General features: G+C 36.5%; 1 protein-coding gene across 7 annotated transcripts; it reads left to right on the top strand.

The window, feature by feature from the left end:
• The first annotated feature begins 294 nt into the window (after positions 1-294).
• Positions 295-24,075, top strand: LOC140871683 (lysine-specific demethylase JMJ17). Of its 7 annotated transcripts, XM_073274313.1 has the most exons (35): positions 295-454; positions 585-1,978; positions 3,731-3,788; positions 5,609-5,731; positions 6,313-6,370; positions 6,514-6,650; positions 9,038-9,196; positions 9,293-9,379; positions 9,913-10,086; positions 10,789-10,941; positions 11,018-11,209; positions 11,288-11,359; positions 11,609-11,704; positions 12,077-12,163; positions 12,281-12,397; positions 12,486-12,693; positions 12,801-12,865; positions 13,424-13,482; positions 13,591-13,722; positions 13,802-13,961; positions 14,043-14,375; positions 16,187-16,366; positions 16,763-16,824; positions 17,793-17,871; positions 19,522-19,671; positions 19,768-19,901; positions 20,014-20,125; positions 20,205-20,278; positions 21,890-22,034; positions 22,242-22,391; positions 23,000-23,095; positions 23,179-23,274; positions 23,349-23,551; positions 23,721-23,968; positions 24,060-24,075. In XM_073274313.1, the coding sequence occupies exons 2-34, from the start codon at positions 639-641 to the stop codon at positions 23,962-23,964; spliced, it is 5,535 nt and encodes a 1,844-aa protein (XP_073130414.1). In that variant the 5' UTR covers positions 295-454; positions 585-638; the 3' UTR covers positions 23,965-23,968; positions 24,060-24,075. The 7 variants fall into 7 exon arrangements, 6 of the variants coding, with proteins under 6 accessions (XP_073130414.1, XP_073130415.1, XP_073130413.1 ...); XM_073274314.1 differs by lacking the exon at positions 24,060-24,075 and having other exon boundaries at positions 23,733-24,018; XM_073274312.1 differs by lacking the exon at positions 24,060-24,075 and having other exon boundaries at positions 23,721-24,018.
• The last annotated feature ends 131 nt before the right edge of the window (positions 24,076-24,206 follow it).

Genomic DNA, 24,206 nt, shown 5'->3' with positions numbered 1-24,206 from the left:
CAGTACTAGATAGCGTCTAAGATTCCTTAAAAAATATTTTTAATTTTTCCTTCACAAATGTTTTAATATATCATATTCCATATTATATATATATACATTTTTTGAATCCATATTCCATATTATATTATATTATATATGTAAATGTAAATTTCAATAAAAATATAATAATAATAAGGAGCAACGTAAAAAACGAGAATATTGGGGCAAATTGCGAAAATGCCAGTTGACCCATGTAAACTTCGTGGACCAAACCGGCTATTAATTAGTTTTTTTTTTATCGGATCACATTTGAGACAATTTTGCCCCACACAAGGACCAGATTTCAAAACCCTAAACCGTAAAAACTTACAAGAAATGACAACGAACACTGGGTTTTATTCTGATTCTTCCGCTTTCGCATGCAATTCTCTATACAGAGATTGACTAGTACCAGAAGTCTTTCTTCTATGTGAAGGTACGTGGTTGTTTTTGTTCCAATTTTAGTTTGCTTTGTCATCCTGGTTTCACTGTGAAGTTATTGAAATATATTTTTCTTACTTGGATTGGATATTTATTGATATATTTTTTAATCATTTTATTTGTAGTTGGAGTTATACGCGTTCCTTTTTGGATAGTTCTTGAGTTTGGGTGAAAGAATTATGGGGAAGGGGAGGCTGAGGGAAGAGGGAAAGAGGGTTTCAATGGGAAGCTGGAGTGATGATTTATCGAGTGGTTTGGGGCCACGGAACATACCCGCAGGGCCAGTGTTTTATCCGAGCGAGGAGGAATTCAAGGACCCTTTAGACTATATAAACACGATCAGACCAGAAGCAGAGCCCTATGGGATATGTAAGATTGTCCCGCCTAGTAGTTGGAAACCCCCGTTTGCCCTGGACATGGATTCCTTCGCATTTCCTACAAAAACCCAGGCCATTCATCAGTTGCAAGCTCGGTGTGCTTCTTCTGATCCCAAAACTTTTGCGTTAGATTATAACCGGTTTCTGGAGAAGCATTGTGGCAAGAAGGCGAAGAAACGAGTTGTGTTTGAGGGGGAGCTGTTGGACTTCTGCAAGTTGTTTAATGCAGTGAAGAGATTCGGGGGGCATGATGCTGTTACTAGGGCGAAAAAGTGGGGAGAGGTGTTTAGGTTCGTGCGGGCAAGAGGGAAGATTTCGGAATGTTCGAAACATGTGTTGTCTCAGTTGTATTGGGAACATTTGCATGACTATGAAGAGTATTATTATCGATTGAATAGACAGAAAAATAAGAGTTGTAAGAGAGATCTGAATTGTGGGAAGAAATGTGAGACAGAGGATGAAATTTTGGGTTACAAGAGAAGACGAAGAAATAAAGAGGGTGAGAGAGTCAAAGCTCAGAAAGTAGAGGAAGAGGAGCTTGGTCAAATATGTGAACAGTGCAGAAGTGGGTTGCACGGGGAAGTTATGTTGTTGTGTGATAGGTGTAACAAGGGTTGGCACATTTATTGTTTGTCGCCACCATTAAAGAGGATTCCTCCTGGAAACTGGTACTGTTTTGAGTGCCTGAATTCGGATAAGGATAGTTTTGGTTTTGTGCAGGGTAAGCAGTTTTCATTAGAAGGTTTTAGGCGTGTGGCTGATCGCTTGAAGAAAAAGTGGTTTGGCTCAGCGCATACTTCACAGATGCAAGTGGAACAAAAGTTCTGGGAAATCGTGGAGGGTTCGGTTGGTGAATTGGAAATAATGTATGGCAGTGATTTAGATACTTCCGTTTATGGGAGTGGGTTTCCTCGTGCAATTGACAAAAAACCATCATCTGTAGATGCCAACATTTGGAATGAATACTGCTCTAGCCCATGGAATCTCAACAACCTACCTAGGTTACAAGGTTCGATGCTTCGATCTGTGCATCATAACATCGCTGGTGTCATGGTACCTTGGCTTTATGTTGGGATGCTATTCTCTTCATTTTGCTGGCATTTTGAGGACCACTGCTTTTACTCAATGAATTACCTCCATTGGTATGTTACTGATCAACTCCGTAGAGTTCGGCAAAAGTAATTTCTGAGGAAGTGCTACTTTAATTTTTTCTTTGGTCTATCTATCGGTATCCAAACTGAAAAGAAATAATGGATTTGTGCCTCTATTGGCATGCAATTAGATAAATCTAGAAATTTAGATAAGAATATTATTATGGATAGTGCTATCTATGTTCTTTTTTCTTTAATACCTGCTGAAGCAAAGAAAGTGATTGGTAACTCATAGATGAAGTACGTGCAAAGCAGGATATATGTTGATGCACTCTAATCAATTTGCAAATAGTGTTCTATTTGGCTTAAAAACTCTCTTTAGCAAAGACTTTTCAAATATATGAGAAAGAAGCAGGTGCTTAATTTTGTGTGAATCCTGCTGATACATTTTTCTGGATCAGGCTAAGAATTTGGTTTGATTTTGGTCTTAAGTCATTCTAGTTATCAGTCTTCAAATTCGCTTGCCATCCATAACCACCATATATGGATCTTATTATCTAACGATAAGATACTGTGATTTTATTAGTCTTGAAATTTTTATTTGATGGGAGAGTTTATGCACATTAGAGTTTTGCCATACCTTTTTCCAATGACATCTTGTATGGTGTTATTTTTAAGAATTGTTCAAGATGAACTCTTCCATTTCTACTTAAAGGTATTTTGAAATTATTAACCACTTAAAAATGTTATCTTCAACTTTAGACCATCTCCTAGAATGATTCTTGTTTCAGATATTAATGCTTGCTCGGTTATAGGGTAGAGTTTTTTGAGGCATATTTTTTTGCTTGATACATGCTACAATCCACATCTCTCTGTATTGATTTTCTTTGTTTTGTTTGACGCCGCTGCATAATGTTTACTTGCACCACATATATCCTTTTCTGAATTTCTACAGAATTATCGGTTTTTGGCATCACAAGTGACTCGATTGATCCTATTGAACCATGAGAAATTTTATGTCATGTTTTTCTCCTGATTTATACCATTTGGCATTGATAAGTGTGTAGATTACAACCAAGAATTTGGTTTAAGCTAGTAATATTATTGGCGCAGCATACAAACAGAGGCTTACTCATTTATTTCTTTTATTTGTGATATAATAACTTTAGCATGGACAAAATCATATTATTCTTGTTTGATGCTTTCAAGAGATCCCGAAACATCCCAAATGAGATTGTGATACCCCTGTCCCACGTAAGAAAAATGAAGGATTTAAAATGAGTTTATAATGAGCTACAATGGACTTTTATAGCAACTTGAGTTAATCATTTTCGTAAATCGAGGACGAATACGAAGTAGTTGCTATAGGGGCCCATTGTGTGTGCAGTCGCGCAGGAGCGGGCCTGGGCCCGGAGCGTGACAGATATTTGCATTGTGTTAATGTTTCATTCATGCTGCCCAAAGCTTGTGAATTGAATATGTTAGGCATTACTGAAAAGTTGTAACACGAGTATGTGAACGTGTTGCTGACAAATAATATCTAGTTTCTAATTTTTCAAGATTTTCGTAATCCAACTTGATCAATTGAACTAAATTATATACTAGTTCAATGTATTTCACTCCTCTCTTTACTCGGGAAAAATACATACTTGTTCATAATGCGACTTGTCCTATATCTGTGGACCATTTTCCTTTCCTTGTCTCATATTTTTCGTCTGAGAATGAATTTAATATCTTCAACGTGAATTTGTTATGCTGTTTTTTTAATACCACGACAAGACTCATTTTTGTGTATCTTTTTAGGGGAGAACCAAAATGTTGGTACAGTGTCCCGGGCAATGAAGCCCAATCTTTTGAAAAGGTATTTCTTATAGATAATGACCATATGTATATATGTATATATTTTCTCCTCTTGCAACTGATGAACTTTGTTTGAATCGAGTGTGTCATGCATGTAATTATGGTTAAACTGGTTAGCTGTCTCGTTCATCCTTAAGATGTTGCTCCCTTTGTCTATGAAACTCTCTCTCTCTCTCTTTCTCTCTCTCTCTCTCTCTGTAAATCGTAAACAATGACAAGACAACACAATTAGGACTGAAAGATCGTTTTCTTATATTTTTAGGCCCTGATGATTACTCCATTCATGCGAATTATCAGTTTTCACAACACATTTTACCCATTAATTAATATTTTGTCATATTACTGGTTGCAACATGGATTGCTTTTTGTTTGAATGTCTCGTCAATGAATTTACCTACTTACCTAATAAATACATGGATACCGATTGTTTTTTGTTTTTGTTTTTTTGTTGATAAGAAACATATTATATTAATATTAATTACTATAAAATGCTGATGTACAAAATGCGGACAAGTGATCCGCCATCGCCAAGAAGGCTTTCATGATCCTAACTTTCATGAATCCATCCCTATCAACAAAATGCAAACGCCCAGTCTCGTAATATATCCGAGATGGAAATATATAGAAAATGTACATGAGATCCTATCCACGTAGAAACTTTAATTTTGATCCTTTCCTAGCATTCGTCGATCGACTCTTCAAATTCTTCAAAAATTCTTCTATTTCTCCCCAGCAACACTGACCAACAGACGCCGTGAACGACCACCCTCCAAAAGATTATCCCTTTCTTGCCCAAAAGATGTCCGAGATCTAAAGCAAATAAGTCTTGCGTTTATCTCGGAGCCGCCCAAACCAGCCTCATCTCTGTCAAGACCCTAGCCCAAAGCCCACTCGTGAAAGTACAATGAATTAACATATGATCTTGTGTTTCCCTCTCTTTCCGACACAACACACACCAATTGGGGCATAGAGCACAAGTAGGCCACCTTTTTTGCATCATATCTGAGGTCGACACCTTGCCCAACACTGCGTTCACTTGAACTTTTGTTGGAACCGGTGCCTTCCAAATGACATTGAATAATGAAAAAACGGGGAAAACAGTACTCGGAAAGAAGGACTCGAAGAAAGACTTGACTGAAAATACACCTGAAGAATCCCCATCCCACACTTTTATGTCGTCCACCCCTTCAACCAATCTCACCCTATCTAAGACATCTATCAAAGCATTTAGCTCATCTAATTCATCATCCCTCAGAACCCTTCTAAGATGCAAATCCCAAGATACAGAGGACGAATGATTACCAAAGGATGCAAAAAAAGAGATAGGTAAATTATGAACCGACGAAATCTGATATAAAGATGGGAACAAATCCCGAAATGAAGAATCCCCCCACCACCTATCTTCCCATAACCTGACCTTTGTTCCCCCTTTAACCACTGTCCTCACTAATTGGTGAAAAGCCAAGTAAGATCGAGAAATGAATTTCCATGGACATCTGAATGTGACATTCTTCGCTAACCCCGTATCCCATCCGTTCTCTTGTAACCCGTATTTACTCAATATGACTCTTTTCCACACCGGTTTATCCTCAACATAAAACCTCCACCACCATTTTCCCAACAAAGCCCTATTCCCTCAAACAAATATTCCCAACAACCAATTGTTCCAATGTTATAATTTAGAAGGTTGAACGATTTTACTTTTGAGAAATGTTTGGTCCTATATGTGCTTGTTTGATAGATACAAAGCCTGGTTTCTCATATTCTATTTGATCCCTTGGTCACAAGCATGCATATTACTTGCACCTCTCTTTTATGCAGGTTATGCGAGATAGTCTGCCGGATCTGTTTGAAGCACAACCAGATCTATTGTTCCAGCTTGTCACCATGCTAAATCCATCTGTTTTGCTCGCAAAAGGAGTCCCAGTTTGCAGCATTTTGCAGGTACACCGTTTTAACACTTGAATAAAAAACCTTTTCATTTCTCTTTTGTAAGGTTTACTAGAAATCATATTTCTGCTTCATGATTTCAGTCCCAGCTGGTATTTACTATTGCCAGTAATCTAGTAAAAAAAAACCGTTGGATTATGTCTATCCATCTTGCCCTGGCATTTAACTAGATTTTATTTTTTTAAAAAAAAATTTAATTTTTAAATTGTTCATTGATTTCTATTAATCTTATTTGAAAATTTTGAAATTTGTCAAGTTGCTGGATTATGCAAATGCATCATTAACTGATATTATTCTTTTAAACTGTCGTGAACTAACTTCCAGAACTGAGCCTATTACATTGGATACTATATCTCGTCTAAACAGTTATTCTGTGGTCATCTCTACGTTTTCAAAATCTGATGCATTGAAACAAGTCTCATGATTCAGACCAAGATGCTAGGACTCTCAAATATTGAGGAAATGAGGCTGAAAGTTCTTGTATTTAGTCCTCATGTTTTACTTTTGATTTATGTTTTGCCTATATTTCTTTCATGCACTTGAAATTGTTTGCATGATGATATTGATTATGGCAGGAGCCTGGGAACTTTGTTATCACTTTTCCTCGGTCTTATCATGGAGGCTTTAACTTTGGTTAGTCAAAACTGGCATTTTGCTTCTATTTTATGTAGGTTTAGTGTTCAAGTCTTGGCATGTATGTGGCGCACCTTGCATAGTGTCCATACGTTATTGTGGTGCATACATTTGGCATTCCTGAATTCCACTTGGAATGACAGGTTTGAATTGTGCTGAGGCAGTTAATTTTGCTCCTGCTGATTGGCTACCTCATGGAGGTTTTGGAGCTGAACTTTATAGACATTATCATAAAGCTGCTGTTCTATCTCATGAGGAGCTTCTGTGTGTGGCTGCCAAGGTTTGGCTTTCCTCGTTCGATTTCTCACTTGTTTGATGTATTTCGCAGTTGCTTATTTAAACTTCTTAATGATAAACTTGGGTATCAACAGACATATTATTCAATTTCAAAGGTAATGTGGACTTAATCATTGGATTTTTTCTTCAATTTGGTATTCCTACACTTAAAAGCCTGTCTCAATGGTGACTTGAGCCTTTAAAGTGACGAAGGCTTATGATTTATGATATGTGCTCAACCTATGTCAAGGCAGCGGATGAATCTAGTTGAGCCTTTTGCCCAAACATTCGCATTTTGACTTTTAACAACTATGATTTGGGCTTTTCTTGATATTCGCCTTCTGGTTTGCTAGTTGTGAACTTGTGAGTTCAAGGATATTGCAATTATACTCTCGCTTTTGAGATATGTCGTAATTGTTCTTGTAGCCCCCGAAAGTCCACCATAACCACTGTCTCTGATTCCAAGTTGTTACAAGACAACAATATGTATCATGTTATGGGGTGTTGGACCGCGAATGGATAGGATGTGGGCTTAGCGAGGAATGACTTTCAGGAGCACTTGGAAGTTCATTTCTTGGATTTATCCGGCTTTTCTTCAGTCACCGAGGGTTGTGGTGAAATGGGGTAACAAGACTAGGTTTTGGGAGGCCAGGTGGTGTGTGTGTGTGTTTGGGGGGGGAGGGGGGGTGGAATCAGCTTTCCAGGATCTTTTTCCTTCTTTGTTTCAGACTTCAACAGTGCAGAATAAACCGATCTCCTATTTTGTTCATTTTGATCATTCATCCATTTTCTCCTTCCTTTCTTGGGATTTACATCTGCGAAGAAACTTGAGGGATGAGGAAATGAATGCTTGAGCGGTTTGCTAGGAGCTTTAGAGAGGATCAGCTTGGTTGAAAGAGCTGGAGATGTTAGAAAATAGGTTTTGGAATCTTCGGGGATATTCTCAGTTAAATCCTTCCACGAGTCTTTCTTCCCGGTTAGTTGGTCTTCCCACTTTCCTCTTTATCACATTATCTACAAATCACCGATCCCATCCAAAATGCATGTCTTTCTCGTGGATAGTTTTGTATTGGGGAAGATACCAACTTGTGAGATGTTGCAAAGAAGATGGCCAACATGTTCTTTATGTCCTAACTGGTGCGTGTTATGTCGGCAAGAGGTGGAGACTCAAGATCACATTTTTATTCATTGTCGTGTTACGAGTTATCTTTGGTCTAAAGCTTTGGAGGAGTTTGGTTCGGTTTGGGTGACTCCGAGATCAACTAAGGATTTATTTGCAGCGGATATTGATCGCGATCTGGGTAGGAGAGGTATAATTTTTTGGATAGTCATCGTTCATTGTATTGTTGGTCAGTGTGGCTTGAAAGGAATCGGAGGATTTTTGATAATTTGGAAGGGACACGGGAAGAGTGCTGGGATAAGATAAAATTTCGGGCCCCTAGTTGGATTGGGAAGTACTAGGACTTTAAGGTTTTTTTGTGTTCAGATTCATATAGGGACTGGAGTTTTCCTTCTTATGTAATTATAGCTCTTATCAATGTAATATATTATTGTTTATTATCAAAAGAAAAGAAAAACAGATTTCTTAGTTTTTGCTTACTCTTAAATTGTCGATCTAGTATGCTAGATAGTTTTGGAGAGCTCAGTTTTCCTTGGCCAATTAATGGATTCTTGAGTTTTAGCCTTAAATAATATATCCTCTTGAATGTTATCCCCTTCACGTTAAAGTTAAGAATAATCCGGTATGGCCTTTGCATTTTGTTTAATGATCTCGTCTCCCAAACCCATAATACTTGGAGATCTCGTATAAAATGCTACAGCTGGACATAACTGAAAGAAGTCGAGCATGAGACATGAAATTTGTACATGGTATAGATAGATAGAGGAAATAAATTTGACTAACATTTGGACACCAGAGTAGCTTTTGACTACTGCAATTTAAGAGGAAAAAAATCTAATTGGTATATTCTTGGTGATGAAATCGTGAGGGGTTCCCTGTGATCCTTTTTCCCCCTTCATTTTTCTCCATTAAAGATATATATTAAGTATGTGCTGTGATAATTTACGTTCTTAAAATAAAATTACATCCACATTCTTATTAGTTTCAATTGTGCATGCATTACAGTCTGTCTCCTTGTCAGCTTTGTGCTCATATTTTGTACTATAAGCTATTGTCTTTAGAAGTTTTCTTTGTAATTTCTCTGCTCTTGTTGAGATAAACAAGACTCGAGTTCATCTCAAGTCCCGTCAGCAGTGCAGACAATTACATTATATATTTGTAATCTTGATCAAGATTATGCTTGTAATCTAAAAAAATAAAATAAAATAATGTTGTTGTCTTTTAGTAGTATAGGGTTTTTGTATCTTTTATATACTGTTTTCTCTTTGCAGAATGAGAATGATGCCAGATTATCAGCTTACTTAAAAACAGAATTGCATAGGATATATGATCAAGAGAAAACTTGGAGGGAGAGGTTATGGAGAAATGGAATCACTAGATCCTCCCAGATGGTTTCACGAAAACGGCCCGAGTACGTTGGCGCAGAAGAGGTGAGTAAGCCATTTGAAACGCAGGTTGATTTTCGTGATCTCTAGTTTAGATTAGTAGGATCTTGCTGTTGATTTATGCCTCTCTCTCTTTTGAAGGATTCTATGTGCATCATTTGCCAGCAATTTTTATATCTTTCAGCCGTAGGTTGCACATGCAGACCATTGACATTCGTCTGCTTAGAGGTGAGTGACTGGGATTACTATGTTGATATCATAAGAGTTCAGGCAATTCAAATAAATCTAGTGGCTGGACCTCTGGACCCACTATCTTTATCACCTTGGGAGAAGAGAGTAGGAGCATTGATTTATGTTTTGCTGATTATAAATCTTAAAATCTTGTGAGAATGATTTCACTTAGCTAGTTAGCTGCACTCAAACTTCCTAGAATGGACATACATTTGATTGGTTTGTAAGTATGCAGTTTACTTATTTTGGTCGAGTTTATGGATTTTCAAAGAAAACCTAGATCTTTAGAAACTCATTAACAAGTTCTCTTAAAAAACGTGACTCCCTTTTGCTGTGAGTTTTGTTTCAAAATGTGAGTAGATGTTGCACCTATATCTTTGTCAAGCCCTTTGATGATGTAATGGTTACACTATTTTCAATTCAATGTCATATGACGCACTCTATGCTCAAGTCCATTTTTCCCTTTGAATTTTGAACAACTATGAGACTATTTGAGATCAAGCAATGGAATTCACTGTCCTTTTATGCAGCACTGGGAACACCTTTGTGAATGCACGCCAAATAAACTTCGCCTTTTTTATCGTCATTCTCTGGCGGAACTGAATGATTTGCTTCATACAGTCGATAAACCGGATTCAAAGGAGGCAGCTAGCGTTTTACGGAGGAAATCGTGCGCTGAAAAAGCAGTAGCATTGGCTAAAAAGGTGGTGACTCAATCTTATTCATGACCGATAGAATTAACTTGACATCGGTTTCTATTTTTATGGGTGTAGTTTCTTTGGTGCAAACTCTTTTGTTAATTTGGCACTCCAAGCCTACTTTGGCTGCATCGTAGCCTGAATTTATGTTATTGTCTATTTTATTTATCCCTCATGCTTAGGGCGCTAAACTGTTAAACTTTGGTGTGCTGTCACATATCTTCCCTGATTTTAGTTTTTATGTAAATCGGAAAATTATGATAGCCTTTTTTATGTCTTTAAATTAAATTTTTGTGATGATCGCCGTTTAGTTTGTTATTTTTGACCATGTGCGTGATTGATTTAGTTCCTTTTCCTTTTGGAAGGGAGAATCACATAGTAACAATGCAATGATGCCGCTTGGAAAATAAGTTTCAATCTATGTAATAGGAAGGAGCATACAGTTTTGTCGAACTCTGTTTAGAGGCTATTGCCCGAATAAAAGTGTTACTGGTTATAATTATTTTAAATTTCATTCACCATAGTTATGAGTTGAAATCATGCATGCTTGTTGTATATGTGCATAAATTTGTTTTGTATATACAAATCTTGTTTAGCCTGCCATACTGCCACAGTTTTTTTAGTTTCCCCTTGTCTATCATTGGCCATGACTTTTCGGTTTCATGTGACTGATACTTACTGTTCGTTTTCATTTTTCTCCCTGTTTAGGTAAAGGGTGGTCATGTTACACTTGTACAACTTGCTGAAGAGTGGATTTTGAGGGCTTGTAAGATTATTGAGCATCCATACTCTAGGCATGCATATGCCACTGCGATAGAGGAAGCTGAGCAATTTCTTTGGGCTGGTTCTGAAATGGATTTTGTAAGCTCAAAATTCCCTTGTTTTTGTTTCCATCCAGATTTTAGCTATTTTGTGATGTCTGATCTGTGCCCAATAGGTGCGCGAGATGAGAAACAACTTGGTTCAAGCACAGAAGTGGGCAGAAGATGTGAGAGAATGCATTTCTATGGTCAAATTATGGTCCAAGGATCATAAATGTGACATTAAAAAGATACAGATGGATCAAATTAACAAGTTACTGAGGTCAAGCAATGTACCTTGCAATGAGCCTGGCCATCTTCAATTACAGGTCCAAATGTTTTCAGGGTTTTCTCTTTCATGAGTTGGGTTCTGGAGCTCTCACTAATTTTGGCTAAATTATGTGTAGGAACACCAACGAGAAGCTAGCAAGCTGACCAACGAAATTAATTCTGCTCTATCTGAACATTCTGAAATTTCTGTGAGTGAGCTGTTTCAGTTGCCACAATTTTATTTCAGTTGAAAGATGTTGGCAGTGTAATGGTTGTCATCCCCTTATTTTATGGAGGCATCTTTGCCTATATTTTTGTATTTCTTTCTACACGTCATCTAACTTGTTCAAGTGCATCCTGACAAATGGATGCTGATATGTGATTTGTTGGACTTGCAATAAATTTAGTGCACTCTATATGACCTCTGCTCTACTTTGCTTGTATTTTTGTTTCTTCAGGTGGCGGATTTGCAAAATTTATGTTCTAAGGCTATTGATTCACCAATCTACATACCAGAAAGTGAGAAACTAGAGTACAAGCTATCAGCTGTGAAGGTACATTCTTTTGATATTTATGTGTTGAAACAATTTTTAGCAGACAGCTGGTTCTCTTGATAATATATTGGCAGTTTTCTGTGATCCTTCTCGCGAAATTAACAACACTGTTTACTTTGATGCGGTGTGGAACTTATTGAGATAAGATCTACATGTTCATCTTCGAACTCTAAAAGAGAAGTCATATGGTATTTTTTATTAGTGAGATCCTTCTTAATCTTGTAGCCAGGAACTCTGATTGTCTGATGTAGCATTTTGGTAAATGTATTAATGGAAATAACAGGCACATAAAATTCTTCCTGTGCCATTGCGTGATGTTTTATCAGGATTCTGTTTATTCTGATGTGGTAATATATTTGTGACATTGTTTAGGTTTGGTTGGACAATGCCAGAAATTGCATAAATCAGAAATCTCATTCTTCGGTGGAGATAGATATGCTCTGCAAGCTGGAGGCAGAGGTCGTTCAAACACTCTTTCCCCGTTCTCTTTTTACGTCCCTCAACTGCTCTATCGTTGAAATAACATCTCTTTCGTAGTGGGTTCATATTTTATTCTTTTCCGTTTATACTTTCCAGATTTTAGACCTACAGCTTCAGGTTCCTGAAACTGAGCCGCTTACTTTTTTGACGAGGGAAGCTAAATCTTGCCAGTCTCGTTGCAGTGATATGTTAAAAAATCGGAACACACTAGAGGTTGCGCCTTATTAATTCGAGCTTTATATTCTATGAGGGCACTGATGCGAAACTAACATTGGAAGTTACTCCCTCTTTTTATGTGCAGGAAGTCGAACAATTTCTTAGTGAATTCGAAGATTTTACTGTTAATATTCCCGAGCTTAACCTTCTGAGAAAATACTATGATGATACCACATCATGGAAATCCCGCGTAAATATAGTTCTTATGAACATTCAGGATCAGGAGGATCAAGAAAATGTAGTTGATGAGTTGATAATCCTTCAGAAAGATGCATCATTGCTTCAAATTCAAGGTCCCTTATTCTTGAATCATTCTACACTCTTGTTCATGTAGCTGCATACTTGTTAGCTCTCTTGCTTAATTTCATGTCACCATTTTTCCTTCTTACTTTCAATGTAGTCAATGAGTTACCCTGTCTTGAACTTGAGCATACCAAAGCTTGTTGCCGAGTTAAAGCAATCAAGGTAATGTTGCAAGAGCTGTTCTTTGGAGCTCTACCTTCTAATCATGGATGGGCTGATTCAATGTTTTTTAGTTGTCAAATTTAATTAATTAATATAAATTTTAACATGCTTTCATTTGAAGGGGGCAACTCTCCTTACACTAATTTTTATTTCTCATTTTTACCTGCCTATCATTATATTAAAAATTCTATTTTTCTTGGACGTGTTTGAAGAAATGTTTCTGTTTTGTTGTTCAAATACTATATCTAGGGTGAGTGTAGTTTTTCCATTTATGATTTTTGAATCTATGCTAGAATTAATATTTTCACGTCCCTTCATGTGTAAACCAGATTCAAGAATGGAGGCCCAAAATTAAATATTTAAGGTGTACACGAGATTGTCATGAATGAAGAATATAAATAAGTCTGTGTTCTGATATCATGTGGGTTATTAATAGCTTTATATTTTAAAGTGTATCTCGTAAGGATATTGAGTTCCACTTGTCCTTCCAAGAGCTATCTATAGACTATAATGTGTTGTGGACACCCAACTGTTTTGTTTATGAGTATATTCACGCAGGCATTTCGCAGTAAAATGTCCATGGACTTTATCCGACAACTGATGTTGGAGGCAACCACGTATGATTCCATTTTGCATCTTTTCATAGAAGAAATTGTTGCTTTATTTGATATTCTTTAGACGTGTAGGGGAAATATGGAAGCTTGAAATTTTTGTACCAATTTCAGACTACAGATGGAGAAAGAAAAGCTGTTTACTGACCTCTCCCAAAGACTTGCAGTTGCAATGTCAGTGGAAGAGAGAGCCAAACTTTGTCTAGGAAGCAGGGGAGAGATATCTGAATTTGAGGATGTCTTGAGGTTACGCTCCTAACTTTATTTTCTTTTATCAAATATTTTGTCTATTATTCTAGTATTTTTTACACTCATAATTTTTCAGGGCTTCTGAAGACATTGGCATTATTCTACCATCTCTCCATGATGTCATTGATGCAATATCAGTGACTAATGTTTGGTTGATGAAGTCCAAACCATTTCTGATTCATGACTCATCCGATATACCAGCTTCAGAGTCATGTCCTCGAGTTGATGTCTTGAAGGTATTATTATTATTTTTAATTTTTTTAAAAAGTTAATTGCCAAATTGAAGTATGTGGCATGATGGAACATTAGTTTTGCAGGAGTTGGTGTTGGAGTCGGAGCAACTGAAGATTCATTTGGAAGAACGATCAGTGCTTGACAAAGTTTTGAAGAAATGCACTGATTGGGAGGAGGATGCCAGCTCATTACTCCAAGCTGTGGAGAAGCTATGGAAAATTGATATTATTGGTGATGGAATCACCAGTTTCATTTCTGAACTTGAGGGTCAAGTTCTTTCAATAGAGACTGCCATGAAAGCTGGTCTTTCTCTTGGTCTTGTGTTCACTATGATCCCAAAACTTCAAGATGCTTGTTCTATGCTCAAGTGGTTCATTAAAGCTCTCTCCTTTTCTTTTGTTATCCCCACCAGTGAGGTGATATTCTCTTCCTGTGTTTACAAATATCGACAAACTTATGTTTACATGTTTCATGCTCTTTTCTCTTCCCATGCTTGTTTGTCGAATAGTCTATCTGTGCCTTCATTTTTTGTTGGTTACATTTACTTCTTGCTAGCTTGATCATTAAAAATTGACTTGACCAGTACAAGACAAACTGCCTGTTTTACTTCTTGATGATTACACAATTACTTGGAGGTTGTTCTGTCATTTATAAATATTGTTGTCGCTGAATATTCCAAGCAGTTTCTAGTTACCTCAACCTAGTTAAAATCACATATATTTATTAATTGTGGAATTTAGTTCAATGACATCAATGTAGTGATATTTCCTTTTATTTATTTTCATATATATAGGAAACAAGATTATATTATATAAAAAATTTAATTTAATTTAATTACAGAAGTGGATAAGTTGTTAGCACACGAATCCCCTACATCACCAAACATATTAACAATATATGTAGCTCCAATTTCTGAGTAAATCTGAAACCGAAAGCGGAACAAAACTCCTCATGCTTCCAAGTCCAAGTGGATGCCCGAATCTTAATTTTTTCTGAATCTTAATTTTTTTGCCAACACGCTTCACTCGAAACCTCGATATCATAAAACATCCTCTGATTCCCCTCCAGCCAAACATATTAGCCAATACAGTGAACCACCACCATCAAAAAATTCTCCCCCTTTTACCCAAGGTCTCTCTAGATCAGCCACAAATAAGTCCTTTGTTGACCTCGGAGCGACCCAAACTAGACCCAGCTCTTCCAATGCTCTATACCTTAGACATAAAGGACAATGGATAAAGATATGGTCTCGAGTCTCCACCTCTTGCTGACATTACACACACCAACTCGAGCAAAGATAGCACGTGGGCCAGCGCTTTTGCATTGTCTCACAGGCAGAAAGCTTTCTTGCACCGCAATCCACGAAAAAAGTTGTGCCTTCGATGGGATTGGCATTTTCCAAACGATATGAAAGAGAGGAAATGAAGGAAATCCCTGTCTGGAAAGAAGGACTCGTCAGAAAGATTTGACTCAGAAAAACCCGAAGAATCTCCCACCCATCTTATCTTTATCTCTCTGTTTCTCTGATTTTGAACGCAAAACGATGCAAGGTTTTTATGTTTTCCAAGATGTTTTCCTGTTGAGCTCATCAATTCGGGTTTCTATCTTTGATTTAAGTGGAGCTCAAAAATCAAGAATATATTCTATACTTCAATTTGATATTTTTAGAGTGTAATGAAATTTTGATAAGTTTATTGTTATTTAGTTGGGAAAGATTGTTTACCATAGTTCACAAAGATATTATGGTCTAAATAAGAGGTTATAATTAATCCTGCCTTTGTCTTTTCAGTGTAAGCATTAATGGGCAAACGACTTATAATCTTTGTTGTGTCGCATTCATTCTTCATGGTTTTATGATATTCAAATTCTTCACTCAGAATCAACAAAGCTAAATGGTTATTCTGTGGGAAATTATTGTTAAGACACTCATCCTTTGTGTTTCTATTGATTTATGTCCAATTAAATTATGGCTTTAGGATCTGTTTATTTTAGTAATGATGCATTCTTTTCGCATTCTTGTTGATACCAATCTGTGTACTGCTTTATGTGATAATTTATCACTTTAGTTTTTTCTTTTACATATCTTTCTTTTTCCATAGTGAGATTGAATGATGAAAATTACATTGATTGTTTCTTTATTTTAGGTTTATTGGATTAATACCTTCATTTGGATCGAAGTTTTTATTTTTATAGATTGCAGTCTATGTAACAAATTATCTTGTTCTAGGAAGTTGGAATGATGCTTGATGCTGCTGTCAAACTTCCTTTGGAGTATAAATCATGTACTTTGGTGGTCGCGTTGATTGATGGGCTAAATTGGCTCGGGCAAGCCCTCGAATGTCTTCATCCTCGTGGTCGCTTACAGTTGGAGCTGGGCAGTGTTGAAGAAGTTCTTGTTTTATCTGAGGTCGTCTACTATTTTCTTTTGCTTTTTGGCTACAAATATCCAGTGCTATTAATTAAGAGAGAGTTTTCTTGCTTTACCTAAAGTACCCACATTATTTTTAAACTTCTTCCTCCTATTTTAAAGGAGTAAAAATTAATAATTATGTTTAAAAGTATTTAAAATAATTAATCATTTATAATTTAATTTTATTTCTTTCTTATATATATGTTTTCTAGTAATAATTGTTTTTCCAATATAGTTTAGATTGCGAAAAATAGAAATATAAATTTATGTTACGTCAACTATTTTACACGTGCGCACGCGAAAGTTCTAGTGTAGATGAAAAATACTATCAATATGCGCTCTTTCGTCTTCATTTTTTAAAATCTGCATTGATATGATCTATTGAATTTGCAGAAAATATATATACCATTTCCAACTATTGTTAGCCATCTTCGTGACGCCGTTCAGAAACACAAGTAAGTAAAAGGTTTTGGTTGTTCTCACGTTGGATTATTTTGATTATTCAAAGAAGTGGAAAAAAAGGTATTGGAAAACATTTTGTGAGGACTAATTACTTTCCTGTTATCGGCTACTTTGCTCCACCATGTGCGATATTGTCAATCAATCTCAAAGTTTGTTTGGGCACCCTTAAAACTTTTTTTTTGTAATATAAACATATCATATACAGTTGGAGTTTGCTTTACGGTTGAATGAATGCAGATGTTGGTCACTTGCCACTTGGGGCAATAAAAAAAGGTTATGAGGCACTAGACATATAACTAATATAAATTATGTATGGTTGTCTATGAAATTTATGATTTTATTGAAGTCTAAAATCAACTTCAGATTCATTCGTCGAATTTATCTTCCCTGAGGGATAGTGGCATTGAAATTTATGAGGAAAATGGTAATACAACAAAGAGCAATATTTTATTGGAGTTTATAAGTTAGAAATCGCTTGAAATGATTGATGATTACGGGAACTAAGAAAGAGCGATGGATTGCAGGGAGTCGTAACCTTAAAGAATAATGATGTGCAACTCTGGGAAAAATTGAAAGCTTAAGTGTTACCTTCTTGCTGGAGGACTTTGTACTATGCCCTATCTGTGGTTGCTTGATAATTGGTGATGGAAATTTCTCTGAATTAAATTAGGTGTCAATTTTTTCTACTCACCTGTGTTGTGGTACAAGTTGCCTTCGTTTACAGTTCAGATCATTGTAGAAGTTTGGGTCACAATTATCATCTTCAGATTCATTCATCAAATTTATCTTCCTTGAGGGGATAGTGGCCTTACTTTCCATGCTCCGACTGCTTTGGGCCTGTTATTCTGTTCATAAAATGTACCTAAATCTAGTGTCGTGGACTGCCCATCGATAGTTCATCAACCATCATTATTTTCGGATGTCTGAAATTTCTGTTTTGACATGCTTCGCAATTTTGCAGTTTGTGGCTGGAGCAAGTCATTCTATTTTTTGGACTGAACTCTGAAGATCGAACATGGAATGTGTTGCTGCAACTGAAGGTAAGCTGATAAATAAGATTTATTTCTTTTTTTCAATAAAATTTGAAATTTTCCTTGAAGTTTATTCCTGCTATTTGATACTGGGGTGCTCTAGATGTTTTGTTCAGTCAATGTCGAGTTTTCCCATTCTTTTTTGTTCTTCTTAGCTTATTGTGAATTGTGATAATCCAAAATACTCGAAAAGCAGCTTACACTGGTGATTGAGATGCAATAAAATACCCAGAGTTCTAAAACCGTGATCAAGTCTGCGTGCTTTGTAGGTGACTACTTAGTCCTGAGTTGTCTATCGAGGAGAAAATTCTAATTCAAAAAAAATGTACATCTTGGAAAATATAGTATTGCGATGGATAATTCAAGTTGTGACTATTAGTGGTATTATGTAGGAATTGTTGAATTGATATGTTTTTCAAGAGCGGTTCAATAATTATGATAAGATTGACTTGTATTTTCTTTTGACTTAATATTCCTTATCATACATTTGACAGTACATGCTAAAGAAATGGAAGTCGATTCAACGAGTAGGATAGTAAGGCGAGAACTTATAAAGTATATGTGTCCTAAACTCCTGATTTTTTTACCTTTTCTGTTCCAGAGTTATCTGCCGCCGTTATCTTAGGCTTAATAGTGCATAATCTTCGCATTTCCTTTTAGTTTACGTCAGAATTAGGTTTGATTATGCATACTTAATAAATTTTTTTTTTCACAATTTCTAATTAGACTATATACTTTTGGTGGTTTATGCGCTTTCATTTTTGTTTTATATCTATTTACTCCCAAGTATAATTTATGAATATTTGGACTTGGAAAAATAATATTTCGAAGGCTTGCAAGATTTCTAGTTGTGTTGGAAGTACCATGTGAAACTTTTGGCCATAAACAAAATAATTCCTTCTTTTACATTGGTTTTCAATTTTTCTTCTGTGAGATGTAATTAGACAAGGGTATGGACTGGAGTATTGGGTAGGCTGCCGACTTGTTTCCAAAAGATAATCTTTTTCAATCGATTTGGAAAGCTTCAACTCCTTCAAAAGTTAAGGTTTTCTCTTGGGCTGGAGTATTGGGTAGGCTGCCGACTTGCGACATGATCCAAAAGAAGTTCCCAAAGAGTCTACTCAACCCAAACTGGTGTGTTCTGTGTAAGAGAGAGGGAGAATGGCAGGATCATTTGCTAGCGCATTGTCCATTCACAATTTCCATGTGGTGGCTAGCTTTGAAAGATCTTGGGTTATCATGGGTGACACCGAAGAACACGAAGGAACTGTTCGCAGCAAATCTTGGGTCTTATCTGGGCATTAGAGGGAGAATTCTATGGACTACAATAACACAATGCATCTGCTGGATCGTTTGGCTAGAACGGAATAGGAGGATTTTCGAAGATGAAGAGGTTTCGAGTGAAGAGACTTGGGACAAGATCAAATTGAGAGTAGCTTCTTGGTTACAAATCTCAAAACACTTCAAGTCTTTAACAGTTTCGGATTTGTACAGGGACTGGAATTTAGCCCGTCAGTAGCTTCTAATTTTTATTTAATATTCAGAACTTGCCTTAGTGGACCACTGGTCCACCTCCTTTGTAGTTACTTTGATTTCTAATAATATTTCAGTTTCTTATTAAAAAAAAAAGATGTAATTAGACAAGGATTTGAATTTCAGGAAGTTGGGAATGCTGAGGCATTCAGATGTAGTGAACTAAAGAAGATTCTTTCTGAAGTAAATAAGGTTGAGCAGTGGATGCTGGAGTGCGAGGACGTAATTAAGCCGACTGTCACCAAAGAGATTCCATTGCTTTTTGCTCTCATTGAGGTTTATGCAGATCAGTTGTTTCTGTTTGATAATATGATTTTGGAAATTTAGCTTTTTGGTTCTGCATAGATCTTAAAAACATGTACACCATTGCAGATCAAAGATACCCTCGAGAAAGCATTTGACATATACAGTACTTCTAAAAATGGTGCGGCAATAATTTTTTGCACATGCTGCTCCAGCAATGTTGAGCAACAAGAGCTTTTGACATGTTCTGTTTGCAAGGAGGGGTTAGCTTTCTGGCTCAATTGTTGATACTCCCACTTTCTCTCAATGGCTCGTAGGTTTTAAACAAAAATTTAGTTGTGATGAAGTGCCCATGTTTTTCCTATGTTTTCGCAGTTCTCATCGTCATTGCTCAACACCATCATTAGAAGATGCAATGTTGTCTGTTTGCGCATTTTGCAACTTTATGAAAAGTTCCATACTTCCTCATGGCGGATTTGGTTCTCTGGTTTGTAATTAACCATTCGTTACTATTGAGTTAAACCTCAGAAAATGTTCTCTTCTTGATTCTCTCTTTCAATGCATAGAAAGCTGGACTGAAGCATCTTGAATTGGATAAGCTTGCTATTCTTCTCTCAGATGCCAATGACCTTTGTACGTGGTATGAATTCCATATTGTTTTGATGCATAATCCGGATTTTCCCAGTCTTAGAATTGAATATCTGTTGTTCATTTTATTGCTGAGCTTATCGCCACATATTGTTGTTTGGAGCATGCCACTTGATCTTACAAAATGCCTCTGTATGTTTATTGAATAAGGAAATTTTACTATACATGTTCTGATCGAAGAAGTAATGACTCTTGGATATGGTTTTGCACATTCTTGGTGATTTATGGTTGTACCGGCAATTATGACCAATATGGTTTTATGATTAGCAATCTTAAGTCTATGCTTTGGGGCATCTGTGATCCACTTTTGATTGCAACTGTTTGGGAATATATTGGTTGATTTACAAATAGCAATATCTAGGGGAGGTTATAAATGAAAGCAAGAACGTGGAAAGGTAGAGAAGAGATTGAGTAGAAATTTTTTGAGTTCTTCAAATAATGAAATAACCATATCTATCTTTAAGTGTATTCGCCGCTCTTTTCTATTGTAGCTCCCTAGTTTGTGAGTCTTCATTTGGAGCAGCAACCCATTTATCACTCTTCACCTCTCAAGAAAGTTTCCTTTGGAACTACGTTTCTACACTTGTCATTCTCATGAATTCTGACTCTATGTTTTCTATCTTTGGAGGTGGACCCTACGAGTCTGCATTTATCCTCTGTGGTACTTGCGTTTTTTCTAGATAGGGTGACACTTGTGTTCTTGCATTTTCCTAGTCGTGGTTTCTCTTGGGTCCTTCGTTTATCTAGTTGGGGTTGCAGTTGGGTCCTTCCATTTTGCAAGTTGGGGTTGCAGATGGGTCCTTCCTTTTTCTAGTTGGCGTTGCACTTTTGGTTCTTGCTCAATATTTGATTTTATGCTCCATGTAAACCTCACTTATTTTTGGGCTTTCTTTGTTTGTTGATTTCATCTTGATATTGGATGGCCATGGAAGTCGATATAAATCGCTGTGTGGTCATTTCCAATAAATAATACACCTTCAAGTTTCTTGGTCTTTTTTCCCCCTTTTTGTGAGCCGAGTTTGTGGATTTATTTTAATGGGATATACAAAACACAAGTGTTTGTGCAGATATGTGGGTAAGTATCGACTCTGGGACATTGTACAGCTCTGTTCATTTTATTCTCAGCGTTGGAAAACAAATGTAGTTTGAAAGCATGTCTAATACTACCAAGTTCATGATGAATGTATGTTTTGATGATCTTGAAAATATTTCATACAGCATTGGTCTCCAAAATACATCAACTCACCCTCCCCCGCTGTGCTAAAAAATTGCTGATTGTCAAGTAAAAGATGTTAATAAGAGTTGTAGAGCGGTAATCCGACAAGAATTCACAGAGGACCCACACAAATTATTCTGTTTATGCTACTCCTACTTCTTACTATACGGAATTTAGTGTAATATTGGAGCAGGAAATGTTATTGATATATATTTTTGTTCCACATGCTCCATAAAAAGAAAAGGATAACCAGAAAAGCTTACCTAAGTCATTAAATGTTTGACGCATTTGGTTATGTGCTAGTTTTATTCTATCTATGTTAAAGGACAAAAGAAATATGGAGGGCACTTTATTTTTATTTTTGAAATAGTTATGCTATTTTCACAGGAACAAAGAAAGGAGGGTACTGCACCAAGTTGTTGAGAAAGCACGTGCATGCAATGATTTCTTAACAGAATTAGTAGATTTTGCACTTGCTTATGTTGCCAAAGATCTTACAATTGTCATTGGAAAGCTTTGCACTGCTTTGAAGGTACTTGTTACAGGGCCTCTAGATGCAATTGGTTGCCATGCCAATATTTTTTAGAAGCTTATTTGGTTTTAGGTGCTATTGTCATAGGCAAGCATTCAGTTCAAGTGCTTGTCATGCCTTGACTGCATTCTGGTTTGACATGTCTTGTACGTTTTGAGTTGAAGCAAAGTTGAAAATATTGAGTTTAAGCAATATTATCATGCACAGGCTACGGAAGTGGCAGCTGCTTGTGATGGGCCGGGAATTAAAAAACTTGATCTGGCATTGACCCGGAATTCATGGAAAATTAGAGCTGAAAAATTACTAGAAAGCTCAGAGAAGCCAACGATACAACAAGTTCAGCATTATCTGAAAGAAGTATGTTATCCATTAGTTTCCAACTTAAACTGTGTTTCAAATTTGTCCAATGTCTTTTTTTTTAACAGATTGAACATATCTAGATTTTTGTTGAAGAATAGAACTGGTTCTTTAAAATAAACAGCAATATTGCATGATCAACGATTCAACACTTGTTTGCATTTAAACTGAGTGAAAGGATAGTAACTCTTAATAAGATTAAATTCTTTAGAAACTATAAGTAGAAGGTGCAGGCTCTGGTGCCATAAAATACTTGGAAGGTTTTCTGTACACAGTGATCTCTGACTTGCAATCAATGTGTCTCGTCATTTTCTTTATAAACACGAAAGCTGGCCAAATATTAAGATATGCCCCTGATGTGTACAATGGTCGTTAATTTTATATTCTTACCTTTTATTTCAGCGTTAATTTGATCATATTACTTCAGTCTCAAGTTTCAGCCCTGGAGCTAGTTTCGGGTGCTTATGGTCCCTGACCTAGTTTTAGTGGCAGGGAGCGCAATGATGCTTCTGTGTCCAGTTTCCTTAAGAAGGCATAAATTTGTGGCAATTCAAATATCCAAGTCGATATAGATATTAGTGATTAATATTCTTCAAATCATGCTTTAGGGAGATGCAGTTAACATTCCTCCCGAAGATTATTATAGACTGAAACTGGAAGAATTTGGAAATCTGGGCTTGCAGTGGGCAAATACAGCAAAAAAGGTCTATTTCCAGTTGATTCATTTGTTGAAAATTCAGGGTTTTACTGCGCAATTTTTTATTTTGTATTTTTTTAATGAAAGCAGGTTTCAATGGATGGGGGATTGCTTGAGTTGAATAAAGTTTTTGAACTCATCTCGGAGGGTGAAAATTTACCCGTATATTGCGGAAAGGAGCTTAAGGTGGTTATAACAACTATTTCTGGCATTCAGCTGCACTTCTTTTTGTTTCTGACCTGATGCTTCTGCTGCTTCAGTTACTGAGGGATCGAAGTATGCTTTACTGCATCTGCCGAAGACCCTATGATCGAAGAGCAATGGTTGCTTGCGATAAATGTGATGAATGGTATCATTTTGATTGCGTAGAAATCTCATTGGCACCAAAGATCTACATCTGTCCTGCTTGTGATCTTCAACCAAATGAAGATTTTTGTGCATCAAAATCGATAACACAAGAGAGGCAAGTTTGGTTATGTAAATCTTCTCCCTTTACATACTTGGAATCCCCCTGTGCATGATGGATGCACTAATCATTTCTTGAACCTTAACAAAAAATGTAAAAATTAGATGTGAATTTGGCATCCACATGGCTTTTTTTTTCCTCAAGTCTTCATCCTCTCACTTGACAGATACTCTTGTAGCAAATTTGAAGAGCCTCATACACCATTGAGGCGCTCTGAGTTGAGGAGGAACTCGCAGAGACACAAGTCCTTCCCAAAGAAGACTTTTATCGATGTGGATTCGACTACTATTAGAAATTTTAGTGGTAGTGATAGATTATTGTGGAGGAACAGAAAAACTTTAAGAAGAGTGGCTCGAAAACGTTCAGAGCTCGAGACTCTCTCTCCATTCTTTTATGTACAAAACAGCTGATATTGTATACAGATCTCTGCTAATCGATTTATTCATTTGATTTACTTCCGAACATATTAGTTTTTTTTGGTGAATTTGTTTTACTGCCACCATAGGATGACTTGATTACATGACATGCTACTTGTACGTAAAATGAATCGACTGAACAAGGGTTCGATATTGTGCTACGACAAATTGGTATGTACTCTCTTTTCTTGTCATTTCTTTGAGGAAATCCAAAAGTATCATTCGGTGCTAGTATG

The sequence above is a fragment of the Henckelia pumila genome, unplaced genomic scaffold (assembly GCF_033568475.1).
Source record: "Henckelia pumila isolate YLH828 unplaced genomic scaffold, ASM3356847v2 CTG_461:::fragment_3, whole genome shotgun sequence".
Taxonomy (NCBI): Eukaryota; Viridiplantae; Streptophyta; class Magnoliopsida; order Lamiales; family Gesneriaceae; genus Henckelia; species Henckelia pumila.
Note: the sequence above shows the minus strand (reverse complement) of the source record. Positions and strands in the feature narration are given on the sequence as shown.

Bases quoted from the DNA above. Each gene is read 5' to 3' on its own strand.
- LOC140871683 (XM_073274313.1), top strand. From the start codon at position 639: ATGGGGAAGGGGAGGCTGAGGGAAGAGGGAAAGAGGGTTTCAATGGGA. The intron at 5,732-6,312 runs GTACACCGTTTT...TGATTATGGCAG, and splicing joins CAGTTTGCAGCATTTTGCAG to GAGCCTGGGAACTTTGTTAT. The intron at 9,197-9,292 runs GTGAGTAAGCCA...TCTCTTTTGAAG, and splicing joins AGTACGTTGGCGCAGAAGAG to GATTCTATGTGCATCATTTG.